Source organism: Phoca vitulina, unplaced genomic scaffold, assembly GCF_004348235.1.
Source record: "Phoca vitulina isolate PV1807 unplaced genomic scaffold, GSC_HSeal_1.0 scaffold11, whole genome shotgun sequence".
Taxonomy (NCBI): Eukaryota; Metazoa; Chordata; class Mammalia; order Carnivora; family Phocidae; genus Phoca; species Phoca vitulina.
In genome coordinates this window covers 43,396,414-43,418,578 of record NW_022589714.1, presented here as the reverse complement: position 1 = coordinate 43,418,578, position 22,165 = coordinate 43,396,414, and the positions used below count along the sequence as shown (strand labels likewise).

Below are 22,165 nucleotides of genomic sequence, written 5' to 3'. Positions count from 1 at the left end.
GTGGTGGTGGAGCCGTCAGTCTGTAGGAGATTTTGTGACTGTAGGTTCCCAGACTGGGGGGTATTGCTGCAGAGCAATCCTGGAGAGGAAATCACTCCTCACTGTGTTGGGCGAGCTCTCACCACTGAGGCCAGTTCCCCCAATAACGGCTCCCTGGTGCTTGGCTGCTTAGAGGGGACTTCTATGGATGTTATCTCAGGAGGGGTTGGCCACCCCGAGGGGGGCGAAATCTGAACTTGACAAATGTGTGAGGTGAGCTGCCCAAGATCATACAGGGCCGAGGGCAAAGGAGCCCTGGGTTTGGGCCGCCTCCCTCCCAGTTCTAGGTTCTTTCCATTTCACTGGGACAGATCCTGCACAAAGGCGAGCTGGAGGGTTTCTCGGGGTGCAGATGGAGGAGTTGGGGTGGCAGGGGGCTCTGAGGCACTTGGCAAGAGCCTCTTCCTGGCACCAGCCAGAGAAGAGGGCGTGGTGGTCATGGGGGTCACACCGAGGTTCCTGTCCGCAGGCAAAAAGTTCCAAACTCAGGGATTAGGAAGATTTTTTTTTTTTTTTAAAGCACTCTAGAAAGGGGTTAACCTCATTTTCTCAGATTTTAAAGCCATCCTCGGCAGTTAGAACCAACAGATTTGACACTATGGATGACAAACACCCCGTACAGGGGATATATACCTGTCCACACGTGCCCCTGGCAGGGATTTAAACGTTCCACAGCTTTTCCATGATCCTAAATCAGCTAGGTTCATCCTGGCCCTTGGTGAACTGCAAGAGCTGGCGGGTGAGGCGTCTGTTCAATCACCCTCTCTGGGTTCCTGCTCCCAGGCTGATAGTCACAAATTCCCCATAATGAGCCCTCCTGAAGAAGCCCGGACAGACAGCGCCACTAAATTAAGAGCGGAGGGAGCCCAGGGCAGGGGAGAGAAGTGTTTGCTTTGGCTGGGGAAGGTGCCTGGGGCCCGGCCTGCATGTTTGCCTGACGCGGAGGCCTGATAAGGGGGCTGCGTAGAAAGTGCTGCGTGGTGGGGCCTGGCCATCTGCCGCCCGTCGGAGAGGCTGCACCTGCTGGCCCTTTGGCCCTGACCTGGAGGAACAGGACCCCCTGTCACCCTTCTTCAGCTTCCTTTGCAGCCTCATGGTCACTAAGAACCCAAGATTACTTTTTTTTTCCCCTTAAGAATAAAAATTGAACCCTTGAACTTTTGTTTTGATGAATTACTTCCAGGCTGCTATTTGTTTGGAGAACAAAGCTCCCCAGCTGCAGGGAGGGTGGAGGCCAAGAGATAAACACCCGACCGACCACAGAGCAGCTTTTCAAGACAGTGTGGCCATGCAGAAAGAGTGCAGAAAAGCTGGGTTATCCTGGCTCTGCCATTCAACTGTTGCGTGCCTCAGTTTCCCCACCTGTCAAAAGGGGGATCAGACTCTAGGCTCTGTACACTAAGGGCGCCCGCCTTTCAGCACAGCTTTCTGTACCCTCTGGGCACTGTGTTAGCAGGAAGACACCATCCTGACATAGACCTTGGGTTTATGCCTCTTCTTCTCTGAGAGGGTTGGAAAGAGTGTCTTTATTATGCGGGCAAAAGCTCAGTAAACATAACTTAAAAATGTTGCTTATGTGGACTTCTTGAGGGGATGAATGATGTTTGATTTCTGTGCATTTGTTCCAGGGGAGGGGAGTCTCCCAGCTCCAAATGCCAACCGCTCACTCCACTTAACGTCTGTGAGAACACGTCTGTGTAACCCCTGCTTCTCCTTAGTCCCAGCCTCCTCCCAGCTCAGCCCCTGGGACAGCTGGCCCCACTCCCCATCTCTGCTCTCCTTCTTTTCTTTCCTCAACCACTGCAATGGGCCTTTCGTCCTCCCGCCCCCCCCCCCCGCCCCCCGCCTACAGGGCGCTTGTCCAGCCCACGTGACGGGTGAGTGGCCAGTGGGCAGCGTCCCGTTCGTGCTTCCTCAGCCTCCAGCAGCCCTGGGCTCTAGTGGCCCGTCTCCGCTGGACCACGTTCTCCTGCCTGCCTGAGGCCACGCTCACTCCCCTGCTGGCCCTTCTCTCGCCCTGGCCGAACCTTCTCTGTAGCTTTGGTTGGATCTTCCCGCTCACCTCCAAACGTCAGAGTGCCCCAGCGGTCTGTGTCAGCGATTAGAATAACCCTATTTGTTCTCTTCGACAGGGATTTCACTCAGGGCATGGTGCTATAGTCCACCCAGACTCGTGTTCAGGGGCCTGCTTATCTCCTCTGGGGTCTCAGGGGGCTTCTGAAACTTCGGATGGGCCAACTGGAACTCTGAATTCCCCCAGTAACTTCCCTCTGGGGTCCACGCCTCCCTGCCTTTCTGCCGATGGCATCCCCAGCCGGTTAGCTGCTAGAGCGGATGCCCGCCAGCCCTCCTGGCTCTCCTGTCCCTCACGACTCACGTCCAACCTGCTGCTGGGGCCAGGTTACCCTCACCCCTTGCCTGGACCTCCCCAGGAGCCGCATAACTGCTATTCCTGGGCCCCTGCAGCCTCGGCTGTGTACAGGGGCCAGAGTAAGCTTGCCAAAGCCCCAGTCAGACCACATCACGCCATGGCTTAAATTCTTCAGGGAGCCTTCACTTCTTGGAAGAGAAGCCAAGCCCCTTACCCTCGCCCACAAGGCCTGTTGAGCTGGCTCCTGCTCTCTAGCTCAGCACCTCAAGTGATCTTCCCTATTTGTTGGTGTCCTCTCTTTTTTCAACAAGGAAATGGAGGAGAGAAGGCGAGCCATGGTGTCACCTCAGGCTGGTGGCAGAGCCTATCTCAGGTCTCAGAGACCTCGCAGTGGTGCTGGTCCCCGAGAGCGAACAGTGGGCTGGCTGGCATCTCGGCGAGGGCGCCTGCCTGCTGTCGGTGCGCATGATGTGCCAAGGCCGGCGTTGGCCTGCCACGCTCCACCCATGTGCGAACCTCCTAGTGTCTGAACTGCAGAGAGCTGGCCATGAAAATGAATGTGGGCCTCTCGGGGCAGGTGTGACTCCTGATAGGATCCAAGTCTGCCATTTCATCCATCACGGGGAAGCAATGCCCGGCCCTCTGCTAGCCTTTGGCTTACTGGAATGAGGTTAAAAGTATGGCTGGGCTCAGGGGTCCTGGGTCTCATCCCTGGGGGTCTCTGGGGAGAGGGGAGGCAGGAGAAGAGAAGGCCTGTCCACAGCCAGGCAGCAGCTGCCAAGAGGAAGATGGGGGGACGCGGGTGACAAAGGCCAGGAAGGGCCTTTTCGTTCTCTTCCTGTTGCTGACACATCACCAGTATTTCTTCTTCAACTGTTAATGGTGTCCTCAGGCCTGAGCCTTTAGATGGTGATTATGTCTACAACTCATTGGTAAGAACCAGGCTCCAACAGGAGAATGATAATTCTAGCCAGGGACTCACGCCACCAAATCATCACTCAGCCCCTTCTTGTATGGAAAAGGCTGAACAGAGGTGAGCTGGCTTTGGGGACAGAGAACACAAGGAGCCAAAGATCTGGAAGAGGGAAGGAAGCTTTGCCAAGCAGGGCGGGAACACCTGGGCCCGCACCCCTTTGAGCCTGTCTTGGTGTTTGTGATGCTGCCTCTTGGAGCTTTTTCCTGGAGGAAGCAGATGCTAGGCACGTGTGAGGTGACCACAGGGTCAGTCCTGTGGTTTCAGGAATATGCAGGACGCTTCCGACTTCCTTCTCAGCTCACTCTGGCCTTCCCCCTCCCTCACCCAACGGTTGGTGAGCAGAGCCCTGGAGGAAGGTGCACTTACATTTCTTCTGCAGAATGCTCTGTCTGGCCTTAACGAATGCCAGTATGTCCGAGTCCGTCTGGCTGTCCCCGGTGAGAGGGACAGATGATGCTGGCCTCTCAGGGATGCTGAGGACAACCACAAGTCACACATCACTGCACCTTACATTTGGACTCCATGCTTACCTTTCCAAAGTGCTTTCTGTGTTCAGAGAACGGATCTCACCCAGGAGGCTGGGGGACCACAGTCTGCCTCCTCACCCCTGCACCATATCTGGGCAGAAGCCACAGAAATCCTTTCACCTGCAAACGTGTCATGTCCTCTCTTAACCCTAACCCTAACCCTACCTTAACCCCTAACCCTAACCCTAAACCTTAAGCCCATTAGTGGCTTCTCGCATCACTCTTGGAATGAAACTCAAACTCTCATCTTGTGTGATCTGGCCCCTGGTGTACCATGCTCCAGCCACCCTGCCCTTCTTTCTGTTATTCTGTTACTCAATGACATGAGTTCCTGCTGGCCTCAGGACCTTTGCTTTAGCTGTCTCCTTGGACCTTTGCTCTTCTCCAAGACCTTTCCATAGTTGATTATGCCTTGTCTCAGCACCTTTCCCATCCCTCCCAACTCCTGCCCCCACCAAGGCTATTCCACCTGGGGCTTGACTGTCTCCTTCAGCACCCAACTTAGATGGCATATCCTGAAGGACATCTCCCCTGTGCGTCCCCATACCCTACCATGGCCTAGTTGCTCCTGGGGCAGATAACTGTTCTCTCCTCTCTTTATAAAAACATGGTATTTAGCTGAATATGTTACCATGGCTGGAAAAAAAAATACTACATTTCCAAGCCTCCTTTGCAGCTACGTGCAATCAGGTGACCAGGTTCCAGCCAATGAGATTTGTAAGAAGTGTGGAATTTCCAAGAAATCCCCTTAAAAAAGGAAGAATGCACACGTGCCTTTCTCCCTCCTCTTTTTCCATCCAATAAATCACCCCTAAAGAAAATTCAAAGCAGTGCCCTCCTGGCTTGCCAAGCGCCCCCCTCATCCTGTCACTCCACACAGAAGGTGACAGTGTCCACTGTCTCAGAAGGCAGTGAGGACAGGACATAATAAAGGGCTGCTCATGATCACAAGTAATGGTTTGTGTTGGCATCCAGCTGCAATCGAGGAGAAGTGCTCCCATGGGGCAGCACGGAGCTGTTCCTTCTGTCCGGGCTCTGGGAGGGACATGGCTGGACCTCACCTTCGGACAGCTTGGGAGGTGTGTAGGTGAAGAAGGGTGCTCAAGAGTTCTAGTCGGGGCATAAAGAGCACTGCTGGGGAGAGGTCTTGTCAGCTTTGTTCAGTCTGCAGTGAATGGTGCCCAGGGCCTGAGGCTAGGCTTGTTAACTCTCCATCCTTCTCTGCCTTGGGACCCTGTGGTGGGACTAGTGGGCCATGTTGGAACGGCCCATGGGCCAGCTCTTCTTTCCTTTAATGGCCCTGGGTACATCTATTTACAAGGAGACTTGAAGCAAGTCTGCCTGCATGGGGCCCTGGGAGAAAACCTCCCAGCTTTGGGACTCAGCATCTGTGAGAGACTCCAGGGTATTCCTAGGGTACCGGGGCGGGGGGTGGAGGCTAGCCCTGAGCTCCGTGCAGCTACCAGACAAGGGGCTCGCAGGATGTGGGACAAGAGAACTGGCAATTTTGACCTATTCCACCATGGCAGGGGCTGCCACAGGCATCAGAGGGAGGAGAAGACAGACCTGCCTTCCAGGGGGGCGCTGGTGCGGTTGTGCTCCCGGCTCTGCGGGGTGGGGTAAGGCGAGGGCAAGATTTTCCTGGCGTTCACTTCACTGCAAAGAACAAAGAAAAAAGGAAAAGGAATGGGAGGAGATTTACAGAAAAGAAATTTAGGTTTATATTTAGGAGCTGTACAGATTGAATGTGTGTCCCCCCAAATTCATATGTGGAAGCCCTGCCCCACAGTGTGATGTATCTGGAGGGGAAGCCGCTGGGAGGTAATCAGGTTTTGATGAGGTCATGGGGGTGGGGCCCCCATGAGGGGATTGGTGCCCTTACAGGAGGAGGAAGAGAGATCAGAGCTCGCTACCATGTGAGGACACAGGGAGAAACTGTCATCTGCAAGCCGAGAAGAGGGTCCTTGCCAGCGACTGATTTTGTTGGACCTCGACTGGGAATTCCAGCCTCCAGAACTGTGAGAAATAAATAAACTCCTAATGTTTAAGCCAGCTCGTCTATGGTATTTTGTTATGGCAGCCTGAGCTGACTACGAGAGGAGCCAGGAATCCTGCGTCGTGGATGGTGTCGTGGTCAGCTCAGGCTGCTGTCACAGAACGCCCTAGAACGGTGGCTCACAACAGGAATTTGTTTCTCACAGTTCTAGAGGCTGGGCGTTGGAGACCAGGGTATAGCATGGTCATGTTCTCACACCCGTCCTCTTCCAGCTGACTGCCAAATTCTTCCTGTGTTCTCACAGGCTGGAAAGAAGGTGAGCTAGCTCTCTGCCTCTTCTTACGAAGGCGCTAATCCCCTTCATGAGGGCTCCACCCTCGTGACTTAAAGACCTACCTCCAAATGCCATCACATCTGGCATTAGGTTTCAACAAATGAATTTTTAGAGGACACATTAAGTCCATCACATTCTACCCTGCCCCCTCCCACACCATCGTCAAATTCATGTCCCTCTCACGTGCAAAATACATTCCTTCCATCTCACCAGCCCCCAAAGCCTTAACTTGTCCCAGCATCAACTCTAAAGTCCAAAGTCCTGTCTAAATCAGATATGGGTGAGACTAGAAGTCGAATCACCCTGAGATGGAATTCCTCACCAGCTGTGAGCCTGGGAAACCAGACAAGTTATGTGCTTCCAAAATACCATGGTGGACAGTGTAGGTTAGACATTCCCATTCCACAAGGGAGAAAGAGGAAAGAAGGAAGGGGTGATGAGTCCCAAGCAGGTCTGAAACCTAGCAGTGCAAACTCCATGAGATCTTAAGGCTTGAAAATAATCCTCTCTGGTCCAATGTTCTTGCCCTCTGGACTCACTGGGGTGATGGTCCCATCTTCTGGATCCACTGAGTAAAGGGCCTGCTGGGCTCTGCAGGGCAGGGGTCGTGCCCTCATGGTTCTGCAGGGAGGCCCTGCCCCACAGCTTTGGGTAGAGGCTGTTTGGTCTGTTGAAAGCAAGGCAATGCCCCCCCACTTTTGAAATGGAGGAGGCAGCCGGGATGATCTCTCAATTGCCTTTGGGGTCATTCTTCCTTTAACTTGGAAGAACAGTGCACGCTCGCAGCAGAATAGCTGACATTTATAGACACCATCTACTCACCAGGTCCTAGAAAGTGCTCTACAAACATCATGCCATTTCCTCCTTTCAATAGCCTCATTATCCTCATTACACAGGTGAGACAATGGAGGCTTAGGGAGGTTAAAGAAATTCTAAACATTACCAGCTGGCTAAGGGCAGAATCTGAATCTGATCCATGACTCTGTGAGGGGTCAGAATCCGTGCTCTCAGCCATGATACTTTATCAACCAGACTCAGCTGGAGATGCATGGCTCACCTCCGGCCATACCGACTGACCAGCCCCTGCTCCCAAGTGACAAGTCAGACCCAACAGCTCAGGCAGGTGCATCTTTGCCCGTTTAACTAGGCTGCCTGAGGTGTGCGCCTTGCCTTGGATTCCTGGTTGCAAACAGCAGAACCCAACAGTGCCCCTTGGGAGATGAAGGGGCCACCACTGTCCCAGGATGCCAGTGACAGGCTGGGGTTCTCTCCCTTGCTTTGGAATGGTCCTGCCTAGGCACCATATCAGGGCTGGAAGAGACCTAAAAGGTCACCTGGTCGGAACCTTCCTTTACAGATGGGGACACTCAGGCTGAGAGGTGGGCTAGGGTTGGGGGAGGCGGCTTTGCCTAGCCTGCACCATCCATCTGAGGCACTCCATAGGCCCAACAACCTGCTGCCCTACCCATGAATACAGCCCCTTCCCCCGTTCCAGCCTTCTGCCCTCTCCCATCTCAGCCAGCTGCAGGGCCTCTTTCCCTGGGCCTGCCTCCACAGGTTTGAGACTGTGGGTCAAACAAACAGGAAAGGAAATCAGAGCCTGGGAATCCCCCCATCCTCGTGCCTATTTCCCTGCATCCCAGAGACTGCACTGGCTAGTTGGGGGGGGCAGGGCGGGGAGCATCTGTGCTGTCTGGTTAGGGATGCTGTAGAACCAGAGGCAGCCACAAGGTGGCAGGCTCTGCATGCTTTTCTTTGGAGAACAGTGGTCAATGATCAGGGCTCCTTCTGAATGGTTCCTGGTGCAGGCCTCCAGAAGGGAAGGAGAAAGGGCTTTCCATTCTGTAGGAGCTTTGATTACACGAGGTCAAAGTCAGTTTGGAAACTGTAGCAAGTCTTGCAAGACCAGGTCACTGGCACTCAAATGGCTCATTAACTCAGTGGATTTCCAGTGGATTCCCAGTGGCTCCTTGACTAAGATTCCAGGGAGCATCCACAGGTACAAACAGTTGAGGGTTGGCAGTGGGTGGCAGAGGGGCAGAGATGGACGTGGACAGGGCAGAAAGGTGTCGTGATCAGCACCGTGGAAAGATGGGGGTATCCAGCATATTGCTGCAACCGTGTAGGAGGATGGCACAATGTGAAAGCTTGGGGCTCCTGAGGGAGATGACTCCCCCAGTTTCTTTTTTTTTTTTTTTAATTTTTTTTTTTTTTTAAAGATTTTTTTTTTTTTTTTCAGAGACAGTGAGAGAGGGAACACAAGCAGGCAGAGCGGGAGAGGGAGAAGCAGGCTCCCCGCTGAACAGAGAGCCCGATGCGGGGCCTGATCCCAGGACCCCGGGATCATGACCCGAGCCGAAGGCAGATGCTTAACGACTGAGTCACCCAGGCGCCCCTCCCCCAGTTTCGAAGCTGCTAGAGTGCCCGTGGATGCCACAGCTCAGTTTCTGAACCCTTAGGATCACACCACAAATTACTTTTGTCTGCTTTCCTGACCAATCAGCCTTGCACATTGCATTCATTTCTCATGTTGACGTGCCTTCTGGAGAAAGAACACACCAGCCATCAGAACTATCTTTTTCTTAATAAGGGTTAATGAGTAGTATTAATAAAAGGCCTCCTGGGTTGCCAATCAGAGTGTTGTGAATTTAGTGTGATCAGCCCGCAGGCCATCCCTGAGGAAGTGATTCGATCAGGTTTCTTCCAGAACCTGAGGAGCAGAGGACTAGCCCCAGGCCTGCAGTGAGTCCATCCGGAGCAGCCACTCTGGAGCTCGGGGGAAAAAGCCAGCGGACTCTGGCTTTCTCACCCCTGCAGCTCCTTCCATGGCACTGGCACATTTATCTGCTCGTGGAATGATAGTGTCAGAGGGACCTAGATGTATCTCGAAGATGAGATGAGGAAATCCGCAAGGAGGGAGCTGCCTTGCCCAAGAGTCTGCTGCTTGAAAGAACTAAAATGAGGATTTGTTTCAGACATCCTTTGTGAAAGTCTAAACTGAGGGGATTCCTTGCAGGTAACCTATGGTGATGTGATGCACACCTCTGAAATCCACTGCTCAGAGCTTCAAGGTTAAGGGTCTCTTTCAATTGAAATACCTAAGGAATGTTCAGGAATGCCATGGTGCCACTTCTCACACCAGTGGGTGCTGGGAGGGGAGCATGATTCTTAGAGTGGTTCCCCAAGAAGATTCTAAGAGGCCCTGCCCAGTGGCTGGGCACCCTTTCGCAAAAGCTGACAGGTAAAGTCTGGTGGCAGAGGGGACAAATGGACAAGCAATATGGAGAGGCAGTCTTGGCTGATGGAGAGCATGGGAGAGGGGCATGATGCCTAGAGAGGGAGACAAATAAAAAAGAGGGAGAAAGGGAATGGAGGGTGGGGATAAAGATGAGCAGAGCAAGAGAGTGGGAGAAAAGGATGGGGAAGAATGGAGTGCAGGAGTGAAGCCAAGAGAGGAGAGGAAGCAGGGAGAGGGCAGGGGGGAGGGAAGTAGGAAGAAAGAAAGCACCACCACTCAGCCTGGAGCCTGAAGTTCAGAATTATCAACTACAGCGATAAAAACATCCCTTTTCCTTTCTGGGCCTCAGTTAGTTAAATGAGGGGATGGAATTCAGGGCTTCTCAGCAGAAGTGGTGGGGGCAAATAGCAGGGAGTTCTGGTTTTCCAGTCAGATGTTCGCTTTGTAGGCAAGTGTAGATTTGCTTTTTGAGAATCCTGGCCCCTTGGAAAAATCAGGCTGTGGACACATTGAAAGAGGGGAGGCCCCAAGCAGGAGGACCTGGCATTTGGTAGAATATAAAGAAAGCAAAGTTGTATAAAATAGCACAGAATATGGGCTGGAAAATGCCCACCTCCTACTAAGCAAGAGAATATACACGTGCTCCTCAAGAGCAGTCACTGATGTGAGGAGTGAGCAGAGTAGCTGGGCACTGACAGGTTCCAAGCCTGCCTTACCACTGATTAGCTGGGAGACCCTGAGCAAGTTAATTGACCTCTCAGAGTCCGAGTGTTCTCATCTGTAAAGCGGGGACAATGATTGTATGCTGCACATTTGCTCAGTGCTTGGCCTACAAGGCCCAGGAGAAGAAAAGAGAAGAAAGAAAGAGAAGAAGTAAAAAGAAGTAAGAGAAGAAAGCTAAAGCTGTCTCCTTGGGGAATTTAAAGACACCAGCAACTCATCCTCCACTGCTGGATGTTGGCAGAGAATGTCTGAGAAGCCACGATGACGTGGGACAGTGTGCCCTTCCCACCTCGTCCCTGCTAGAGTCCTGTGAGCTCTTTTCTGCCAGCATTATAAAGCACATGGCAGGTGATTTCTCTGTCAGAGGTGGAGCCCTACGCCTCTCCCTTTCCAGTCTCCAGCAGGGACCTTTTCCTCTCACCTACTGGAAACCTTCTGACTATAATTTTGGGAATCCAAACTGCTGCATGGAGGGAATTTAGGGGTGCCAAACACTCACAGTTGAGGTGTCTTAGCAAATACCATTCAGGATGCTTGGTTATCTCTGCCGAGGGTTAGAAGTCCCTCCAGAGCACCGGCTGCCACAGGAGATGAACAGCACTCCAAGGCCTATCTGGGCCATCTCTCCAAAGACCCTCCTGCCAGCAGTCATGAAGGGGCCTGGGGTAGTGCTCTGGGAGCAAGATTTTGAGAAAAGCTCCCATGGGTGATCTGATACACACTTTTGAAATTCAGGATTCTGAACTTTACTTGGCAGGCGTAGTCTATTTCTACCTTATAGCCCTGGAGTGTGCGTACTGGGCCTTTACACACACACACACACACACACACACACACACACATGCACACAATGCATTGTCTTTGAAACAAAAGAAAACTTAGAGATGGAGCTTCCTATTTGCTGGGCAGGATATTTCTACCGGTAAGGAACTATGCAAGAGATCTAGAAAAGAGGCTGGGGAAATAACCAAGGGTTCTGAGCCTCATCATTGGGAGGAGACCTTATTAATGTGTGGGACACATGAGAGGCTTGGGACCGAGCCAGAGCAATGACCAGGGAAAGCCCTGTCCTTTTGGCTGGGCCAGTGTTTTTCAAACATGTTCTGTGCAGTCCAGGAGTTTCAGGGGAAGGAGGCCGCTATATAGGGGTTGTAAACTCAAGTGTCCCAGAGGTCGGCAGGTACCTGAGGGATGCACAGAGGACCGGTGTAGGACGATAAGGCTAGGCTGTCTGCATTGCTGGAGAGCAAGTCTACTTACACTACCGTTTTAAAGAATTTAAATTGATGAACTAATTTTTTTGAGAAGTTTTAGATTTTTTTTTTTAAGATTTTATTTATTTATTTGACAGAGAGAGACACAGCGAGAGAGGGAATACAAGCAGTGGGAGTGGGAGAGGGAGAAGCAGGCTTCCCGCCGAGCAGGGAGCCCGATGCGGGGCTCGATCCCAGGACCTGGAATCATGACCTGAGCCGAAGGCAGCCGCTTAACGACTGAGCCACCCAGGCGCCCCTAGAGAAGTTTTAGATTTACAGAGAACTGAGCAGATGGTACAGAGAGTTGCCTTATCTCCCCTCTCCCGCCTTGTGGATTCCCCTATTATTAACATCTTGCGTTAGCACTGTACATTTGTTACAACTGATGAACCAGTATGGATACATTATTATTAACTGAAGTCCATAGTTTACCTGGGGGTTCACTCTTTCTGTTGTACAGTTCTGTGGATTTCAACAAATGCATAATATCATATGCCCACCACTACATAGCATACAGAATAGTTTCACTGCCTTAAAAATCCCCGGTGTTCCCCCATTCATCCTTTCCACCCTCCCCTCTTGCCTTGGCAATCACTAGTCTTTCTACTGCCTCCATAGTTTTGCCCTTTCCAGAATGTCATGTCGGAATCACACAGTATGTAGCCTTTTCAGTTTGGCTTCTTACACTCAGTTGTATGAATTTAAGCTTCCTCCATGTCTTTTCATGGCTCAATAGCTCATTTCTTTTTAGCACTGCATAATAGTCCATAATCTGGATATACCACAGTTCATTTGTCCATTCATCGTTTGAAGGGCATCTTGGTTGCTTCCAGTTTAGGGCAATTATGAACAAAGCTGCTGTAAACACCCAGGCACAGGTTCTTGTATGGATCTAAGTTTTCAACTCATTTGGGTAAATACTAAGGAGCATGATTGCTGAATCGTATGGTAAGAATATGTTTAGTTTAGTAAGAAACCACCGAACTGTTTTCCCAAGGGACCATGCCATTTTGCATTCCCACCAGCAGAGACGGAGAGTTCCTGTACCTCCACATCCTCACCAGCATTTGCGGATGTCATTGTTTTTGGATTTTAGCCATTCCAATAGGTGTGTAGCAGTATTTCATTGTTGCTTTAATTTGCAATTCCCTAATGACATATGACTTTGAGCATTTTGTCATAACACATATATCTGTAAAACTTCTTGGGTGAGGTGGCTGTTCAGATCCTTTGCCCATTTTTAAATTGGTTTGTTTTCCTTATTTGTCGAATTTTAAGTTTTTGTGTATTTTGGATCCAAGTCCTTTATCAGATACATGTTTTGAAAGTATTTTCTCCCAGTCTGTGGTTCATCTTTTCTTTTTCTTATCAGTGTCTTTTGCAGAGCAGTGTTTTAAGTTTTAATAAAGTCCAACTTATCAATTTTTTCATTTTCGGATCTACACTGCCTTTTAAAACACCAGGCTAACCAAACAGAACACACTTACTAATTGTTGACCCTGGACTTAGGGGCTCAGATAGGAGGTGTTTCCTAAAACTGGAACGTAAGTGGAAGTACTGGCACCTAGGGTCAGCTTGCGGGGGTATGCGGAAGTCCAGGGAAAATGTCAGTCAGGTGGTGGAGGGCTCACTGGCTGGCCTTTTTTTTTTTTTTTTTTTAAAGAATAGTTTCAGATGATAGCGTAATGTATAGACTTGTGGAATTACTGCGTTGTAAACCTGAACTAATGTAACAGTATGTGTCAACCATACTTAAACACAACAACAAAAGAAGAGTTTTAGGTTTACAGAAAAGTTGCCAAGATAGTACAAAGGGTTACCATGTCCCTCATACCCAGTTTCCCTTATTATACTTTCCTACCTTGGTATGGTATATTTGTCCCGACTAATGAAACAACGCTGATACATGATTATTAATTAAAGTCCATGCTTTAGTTGAAGTTTCTTAGTTTTTCCCTAATGTGTTGCTCTGACCTAGGACCCCTTCGAGGCTCGCACATTACCTTTTGTTGTCCTGTCTCCGTAGGCACCTCCTGTCTGTGACAGTTTCTTACATCTTCCTTGTTTTTGATGACCTTGACAGTTTTGAGGAGGATTGGCCAGGTATTTTGTAGAATGTCCCCAGGTTTTTTCCTCATGATTGGACTGGGGTTATAGGATTTTGAGAAGAAGACCATAGAGGTTGGGCACCCGGGTGGCTCAGTCGTTAAGCATCTGCCTTTGGCTCAGGTCATGATCCCAGGGTCCTGGGATTGAGACCCATGTCGGGCTCCCTGCTCAGAGTCTGCTTGTCCCTCTCCCTCTGTCCCTCTCTCCGCTCATTCTTTCTCTCAAATAAATAAATAAAATCTTAAAAGAAAAAAAAGAAGACCATAGGGGTCATGTGACATTCTCATCACGTTAAAGGTACTATCCGGCACAACCCCCACCTCCCACTAGTACCTTTATTTATTTATTTATTTATTACTTAATTATTTATTTATTTTTAAGAGAGAGAGTGAAAACGAGAGAGAGAGAACGAGCAGGGGAGTGAGGTAGAGGCAGAGGGAGAAGCAGGCTCCCCACTGAGCAGGGAGCCCGATGTGGGGCTTGATTCCAGGACCCTGGGATTATGACCTGAGCCAAAGACAGACGCTTAAAAACTGAGCCACCCAGGCGCCCCAAGTTCTATTTCACATTTCCCAACTTGAGAGCTCAGCTCCTATTCAAACCCAGTCAAAGGATTGCTCCTTGGTGGCAGAGGCCAATGCCCCACTCATGCCACCCTGGCCTCTGTCCTGACAGTAGGGGATCTGTCTGGGGGATGGAGGGTGGCCAAGGCATGCGTCCTAGGCCTTACCACCTGAGTTGTGTGGTTGGAAAGATAATAACATGGATGGCATGAGAAGGAACCTGCCTTCAGAAGGTGGTGTGGGGTGGGGGGGAGTGGCGTCCCTTCTGGATCATGCCGGCATTCAAGGAAACTGGCTCTGGGCTGTCCTCAGGTGGAGGCCGTCCTCATGCAAGGCTGCCCACATCTGTCCTGAATCTGTGCTAGGACAGAGTCTTTTACCAGAGCTCCTCCATATCCTGGCAGGTCTGCTACCCTCTGACCTACCACCGACATCCCCCTTCTTTCCCATTCCCCTTGTGTCCCCCATGCTACTCTCCCTTCCACCTACTGCCAACCCCTTCTTCCTACCGGGGCTTTGCACAGTTAAACCACTTGTCTCTTGTTGCCATGGCAGTAGGTCCACTGGCTGTCAGAGCCGGGGAGAAGGACCGAGAAGGTGTGCTCAACAACCCTTGCTCAAACCTGCCCGAAAGCCACTGGCTTGAGTATCACAGCCAACATAACAGTACACGTGATTCATCTTCCCGGATCAGGCGGCCCATACAGACACATTTAGAGCAGCAAGAACAGGTGGAGGAGAGGTAGGGAAACTTTTCTGCACCCTCCCTCTGTTGGAAGAGTTCTCCCCTTACCTTTTGTTAGAGACAAGCTGAGGCCTCTCCTGCTGGGACTCAGGCGTGTGGGGAGAGCGCTTCATGTGAGTGAGTGAAGTCATTGCTGGCGAGTCTACCTGTTGGGCCAAGAAGGAATTTCACAGTATTACCTTGAAGCTACTGGCATGGCAAAATGTCCTTGATGTATTTTTTTAAGGCAAAAATGTTAGCTCTAAAAGTTGTTAGGTACAACATGTGTGGGAGAAAAAAAATTAATCTAGACATTGCGATGACTGTCATGATAGGCACCAAAATATTATCTCTGGATGGCAGGATTATGGATAATGGTTGGTGTATTCTTTGTCCTTTTCTGTGCTAAGTCTTCCAAATTGAGCATGTGTTGCTTACTTGCAGATAGGAAAAAGGGTTTAAAATGCGATCTGACAATTCTCCAGAAGTCCTCTCACTTTTGCCTCCCCTTGTCCCCCAAAGAGATGCTACCAGAGGCAGGAGAAATCCATTGAGCACTTCACGTCGAGGAACAGCTCCACCACGGTGCCCCAGCAACCCTACATGGCTCCACACAGGGCTTGTGAGCAAGGCCTCAGCAGCAGCTTCTCTGAGTCTTGGCAGAATGCCCTGTGATTCTCCCAGAACCTGAGTAGCTGCTCCAAGACTGTTCCCCACTTGCCTTCCTATCTCCCCGGGAGGCGGTCATGGGACAGTTTCTCAGCACCTCCCATGTTCTGATGAGGTTTAAGGCTTTCTGCCTCACTCCCCTCAGGGTACATTTGCAGGCTGTAAAACTGCCTAGCGGCAGCATAGACTTCACTCCTCAGCAACAGGGTGCCCCATCATCCCTCCTGCAGCCACCGGGCCCATTTTGTTTTAGTGACTTCCTGTGGGGCAGAGCTGACATCTTTGGCCACACCAGTTTTCACTGTCTCTGTGAGCAATACACCGCCTGAATCCGTCCGCCTTGCCTTGACTCTTGCTGCGTCACACAGGATGACCCTCATCATCTACTGTTCAGTGGCTAAAGTCCCTTGGGCATCAGCAGTGGCTGACGGCCTCTCCCCGGAGGGTTCTTAATGGGGGAACAGACAGAATGTGGGGGTGCGGGCAACATGGATGGGAACCAATGACATTTTTAATTTTCCTAACTTCTCCCTGAAATTTAGCATTTCTCTCAACAGTACAATGTGGACAACAAACCGTAGTAGTGTATGTCGCATCAGTGACTTGTCACCAGTGGGAAGTCACAGATATTTTCATATCATATTACACTGTTGCAGAAATCTTGAAATACTGTGTTCACCATTACTTCGAAATTATGTTAAATGTTGGGCCCACCCCCTAGATCTTATTAATACATTTGTAAAGTGGTTTACATCTTATTATACCATAACTTTGCTTTAATATTTTGATAACTTTATTTCCATCTTACTGGTTTTCTTTGTCATCTCGTGTATTAAATTTTATCCAACTATTCTTCTCTAGTGTCTGATAACATGGCTATTTGGTAACATATGGCCACTGCTTGGCTGTGTGTCATTGGCCAAATAACTTCTTGGGCTCTCAGCTTCCTTGTCCTTAAAATAAAAGGATCAGCTGTTAATCTTTGAGGGTTCCGCCAGCCACACCAGTGATGTGATAATATGTATCTCGTCACTTCCATTATACCACAGCTGATGAGTTACAGGAGGACAATTGGAACTGGGGGTTTGTATTACACTTCTTAATATGTCATTTTAGCCTTCATAGTATTGTAGAGAACTTCCAGGAACCTGTCTAGCAAGTGTGTAAACATTTATCTACAAATATGTTTCCAGTGCAAAACTAGAAACAAACATTAAACAATAGAAGATTAAGCAGACAAAAATAAATTCATAGGATGGAACAGTGACGGCCATTAGAATGATGTAGAAAAGTATCATGGAAGAGTAGCCATGCGATGCAGTGAGCACCACGAGCAAAAGCCATTTGTGATCCTTGAAGACCAGTATGACTGTTTTTATAAAAACATACAGAAATATATGCATCGGAAAAAAAGATAAAATAATATAATCCAACATGATAATATTGGTTATCCTTAAAGGTGGGATTATGGTGATTTTTACTTCTTTGTGTTTTTCTCTATTTTCCAAAATTTCTGTAACTTATCTATAAATTATAGAAGTATATACTTACATATACATACATGATGTATACACACACACATACATGACTGTAGTAAAAAACAGTCAATATTGTCAGTATGGTATCACAGGAGAACATTACACAAAGCAACAGTGGCAAATCCACTGGTCTGGGCACACCTTCCATCCCCCACCTTTCTACGTGTCAGGCCTCAGAGTACGGAGACAGCGAGCCCCCGGCCGGCGGCATCCTCGTTACTAGGATGAGCACTTGCCTCACTAGCTAAGGCTGAGAGCATGTGGGCCTGTGGGTCGAAGCCCCCACTCTTCTGCCTCTGACAGCCCCTCTCCAGGCCCCAGGAGGAGGGTGGGCTCTGGGGCAGTGAAGGGGACGGCGGCGAATACCTGCAGGCTGGCGGCTTCCTCTGTCCACCAGGCTTCAAACTCCTTCTGCAGCTTCACCTTGGCCTTGTCCATGAGCAGCTGCAAGTGCTCGATCTCCACCTTCAGGGCCTTCAGGCGGGTGAACATTATCTTATACCTACAGTGAAATCAGGGAAGAGTCGTGAAAGTCGCTGGCAGGGGGAAAGGCTGGGAGTGGAGTGTCACTGCAGGGCCCGTGTCTCAGAAGTCTGGCGTACCTCACTGGAACGAGGGACTGGGACCCCAGGGGAGCCCACAGAGGCCGGAGGCCAGGGCCTGGGCTTGAGCCCCTTACAGGGAAGCAGAACCACGTGTTTTTGCCCAGCAGGCCCATGGGCTCCATGTATGAGATGAATACCCCCTTCTTCCAGAAGGATGGCTAGTGTTACTGAGCATTTATACAGGGCAGGCATTGCCCTAGGCACTCGGCATATCCACGCATTCAGTCCTGTACACAGTCCTATCAAGGAGACGCTCCACTTTACAGATGTGGAATCTGAGGCATGGAGGGGTTATATAACTTTCTCTGTGGGCTAATAAACCGAGGGGCCAGTATGTGAGCGCCGGCCATCCGGCTCTAGAAACCACAGCCACCTCTCTATTCCATTGGTTCACTTTGTACTGAGGACAAAAGTCGCACCGCATCTGTCACTGCGCACTCAGGTTTGGGGCATGTGGCCACGGGGCAGAAGTTGTCCAACAGGAACCAGTTAGGCAGCCGAACTGCAGACACAGCGTGGCTCCTGGAGGGACGCTGGGGTTGGGAATGTGGACCAAAGGGACGACACAGGGTGGAGTAAAGACACAAAAAAATGGGTTGGAAAGAAATTGGGAAAAATAAACAGAGTGAGGGAGGAAGAGGATAACTCCAGGGCAACTCCAGGGGGTGGAGAGCAACAGCAGCACATCTGGGAGGGCAGCGCAAGGCTTTCTGGGAGGAGGATGCGGGCGGGACAGGCCCCAGTGCAGCTATGGGGAGGAATCTGGGGACCTGCTGCGTGGGGCCTTGTTCTGCTCCAGTCTCGGGGCGGCAGGGGTGTGTGAGCGGCGAGGGCGGGGCACACCTCGCCAGCCCAGGGATGGCACATGTAACACTGACTCCATCAGCATCCTGAGGGCCAGGAAGGTGACTTGTTCGCTCTCCCCAGAGCCTGTCCATGGCCTGCAGGGCATAGCAAACATTGGTGGAATGCATCAACCAAGGAATGAAGGAGGAAGCCGGACCGCTGTGTTAAGCGAGATTCTGCGACCATGCTGAGTATCAGTCACAGCCACGTGTCTGCTGATGCTGGATTCCTCGCTCTGTTCGTGACGTCATCTGGGGGCCCTGACTGGCTGCAAGAGGCTGTGAGGTTCTCAGGACGCCCTGCAGGTGAGGAGACTCAGGAGGGCAGTGGGGGCAGATCTGCAGGCAGGCGGGAGACCTCCGTGGTCATACTCCTGGACTCCCCTAGATGGCAGCAGTAGATAAGCCTAGTTGCTCCTGAGCCACAGCCGGGGACCCTGGGCGGGGGAGGGTGCCAACAAGCAACCCTCTCTATGGGCTCCAGGGCCTGGCGAGGCCTTCTGCTCCGGATTCCAACCCCACGCTGCTTATGGTCCCTGCATTCCACATCTGTCTGCTCAAAGGCAGCACGCCCTCCAGCTATTTGAGGACCTGACCACTGGACCCACTTCCCAGAGGAGCTCCAGACCTGGGCTGGGGAGTGGCCACTCCGCCTGGCCTGGGCAGCTCCCGGTCATCCCCGAGGGCCCTCAGTGGATGGGGTCAGGGTGTGTGAGGTTAAAAAAAAAAAAGGGTACCTTCTCTTTTCTTCCTCCAGTTGGGATCGGAGCTTCTCTTCCAGCAAGTCTGGCATCGAAGGCATGGCTGTGTTTTCTGAGATGCCTGTGGATGAGAGATGGGTTACTCCAACAAGGAAGAATGGTAAAAGGAGAAGTGTGAGATTTAGGGCAGAGGACAGGGTAAAGGACCTGTGAGGACCTTCTGGGGCCTTTGGGTGGGAGTCTGCTTCAGCCCCCTCCTCTGGATGGCAATCTCTGCTCGGGGGAAAGCCTCCAAGGAGAGGCTTTCATGATTATTTCGGCTATCCCTGCCACAGTCCATCTGTCACTGGAAGAGAATTCGTCCTTACATTGCTACTAATCCTTTTACTGTTGAGTTCACTTATTTCCTCTCGAATCCCCAGGGAAGATGCAAAATAGCATTTTCCCATCCTCTGCTCCAGAGCCCCTCACAGATAGGAAGACATCACTAACCCGTCTCACATCCGTCACATCTGTCTTTGCACCAGTTGAAGTGCTGAGGGTCTCTGGCCTCCAATCATGTCTCCGGTTTTTGACTTCCCTCCAAAGCAGAGGTTGCCAAGCGTGATGAACCCAAGCAATGCTAATACGCAGCCAGAGCTGAGAACACGCTCAGACACCCTGCCCATGAGACAGGGCGGCAGGACCGTGCCACGGTCCTGGTGAGGGCTGTGCTCCCAGGCAGGCCGACCCCTGCTACTGGTTACATAGTTGCCCGCTCTGGCTGGTTGCCCATCCGGGGCCTGGCCCATCCTAGCCTGCTGGGTGGGGTCTATTTATCCTCCTAGGAGTCCCTGTGGTTGCTCTGCATTTCCTAGCCCCACAGAGGTCATCTCAGAAGTCACACAGCTCTGGTTTTTTACTCCAAGTAGGGGAGAATCTACTTTGGGCCAGGTGCTTTCTGGACACGATCGGACTTCATCCTTCTAGTACTCATTTGAAGCATTATTGTTCTCATTTTGCAGAGGTTAACCGAGGGTCAAAGAGGTTAACTTGCCCAGGACCACCCGGCTAACTTCAGGAACCTGGATCCAAATCCAGCTGTGTTTGGTTGCACGGGCCTTGGATCCAGAAATTCCTTCTAACATTTCTGACAGATGGTCATCTACTTTCTGCCCAAATACTTCCAGGGGTGGGGAGCTCACTCCTTGGCACGGTAGCCCATTTCATGGTGGGTAGGTCTGTCTCCTCTTCCTTTGAGCTGAGACCCATCCCACTCACTTCTTTCCACCTCTACTTTGGTTCTTCAGGGCAGCATAGCATGTCTTCCTTCCTTTGATGGTTCTTTAGAGATTTCCACAATGACGACAACAAAATAATGTACTAACCATGTATCTGGAGCTTTATTCTCAGGCTGATTCTGCCCAACTCCTTCATCAAGGGCTCAGTGACATGGCTGCTTTCTAACAACTTCCCACTCACCTTATTGCTAATTCTCAAAATAACCCAGCAGGGAGGGTCTTACCATCTCATTTCAGTTAGATTCTGAGGCTCTGAAAGGGCTGTGAATAACCCAAAGTCACACAGCTAATGAGCACAGCTGGGATTTGAACTCAAATTTTTCTGGTTTCAAAGAACTCAGTGTGTAGACCAGGCACCCTCAGCCCAATGCTGTTTTTGTTTTTCAAAGCTTTATAATTGTCATGGCCTATCAGTTTGTCACTGGCCTCTATTAAGCTTGTGGTTAGTTTAAACACTTTCATATTTTTATGAGTGGTTGTCAAAACACATCCTATTCCAGTGTGATTGTCCTTTTCAACCCAAATGCCACCTTTCCCATCTATTGGGGGTTAAGCCTTCTGAGAGGTCCTTATTCTGCCATACCTTTATTCTGTCCATGTTAGCTGTCTTTTGTACCATTATCCAGCTCATTGATAAATATGAGAAGTCTGTCCTTTATCTTCCAGGCGCTGATACTCTCTCTCCATGTGCCAAGTGACAACTGTCTCTTGGAAAAATGACTGGACAGGTGTCTTACTCCATCTAAACACGGGACATGCAGATACCATTCGACTCTCCAACTGAGGATAACATGTCACCTGGGCTAGTGTGATTTTTGGACCTGATGAGTTGGCTGCCTGTCCACGTTGCCCACGCTCCCCCAGGCACAGGCGCCAGAAGCCCCTGGAGGGCAGGGACTGGTCCTGCTGCTGTCGTATCTCCCCTGTGCTTCCTTCAGGCTCCACGTGCAGGGGGCACTCAATGCTTTTTGCGTGCACAGCCCTTGCCCTCTCTGAAAAAGGTCAGATGCAATAAACCGAAGACAGGATCTTCACATCAAACTGACAATGGTAGGACTTGAAATGGATAGAATGTTTCGCTGTCTCTTAACAGTTTCAGAAATGAGCAAATCTATCTACCAGCTTGTGGAAAAAGAAAAGCTGTGAATTTCCTTCCTTCTTTTAACACTTTTTGGCTCCACGCCCAGGGAACCCCTGAGAAATTCAACGAAGACCCTGCTCCGTAGTGCAGCCCCCAGCCGCACTCTGTATGAGAGGTCGCGGGAGGCGGGTGAAGGCAGGGCCGCTGGATCCGCACGGGGGCGTCTCACCCAGCCTGGCGGAGGCTATCTCTAAGGGCCTCATGCACGGAGGCCGAGATGACCTAACGGCTGTGGCTGACCCAGCATGAGTGAGGAGCCCATCTGCAAGAGAGGGCTCTCGCCGCACCCCATCGCTGGCTGTCTTTTCCTCGGGCATCTTGCAGGCTCCCCTGGCAGATCACAGTGGCAGGTGCCTTGGAGGTGTGTGGGTGTCCAGGAGCCTAAGGCAGGGACAGCATTACTCTGAATGCAGCTGACCCAGGAATAAGAGATGATGTCAGCTCCCGTTTGTGGGGCATGCTCTTGGTTCTATCCTCTGTGCCGCCTCATTTATTCCTGTCATTCTAGCTAGCAGATATTATCACCTGTT

The 22,165-nt window shown here is 50.7% G+C and overlaps 1 protein-coding gene across 1 annotated transcript in view; it reads right to left on the bottom strand.

Annotated features, from left to right (window-relative positions):
- Window positions 1–3,606: 3,606 nt before the first annotated feature.
- Window positions 3,607–22,165, bottom strand: part of KIF6 (kinesin family member 6) — a 422,557-nt gene continuing 403,998 nt past the window's right edge. Inside the window, exons 17-21 of the mRNA XM_032409883.1 lie at window positions 19,251–19,335; window positions 17,430–17,565; window positions 14,926–15,023; window positions 5,480–5,569; window positions 3,607–3,859 (exon numbers count right to left, since the gene is read on the bottom strand). Coding sequence (XP_032265774.1) covers window positions 3,685–3,859; window positions 5,480–5,569; window positions 14,926–15,023; window positions 17,430–17,565; window positions 19,251–19,335 — 584 coding nt within the window. The 3' untranslated portion in view covers window positions 3,607–3,684. The remainder of the gene's footprint in view (window positions 3,860–5,479; window positions 5,570–14,925; window positions 15,024–17,429; window positions 17,566–19,250; window positions 19,336–22,165) is intronic.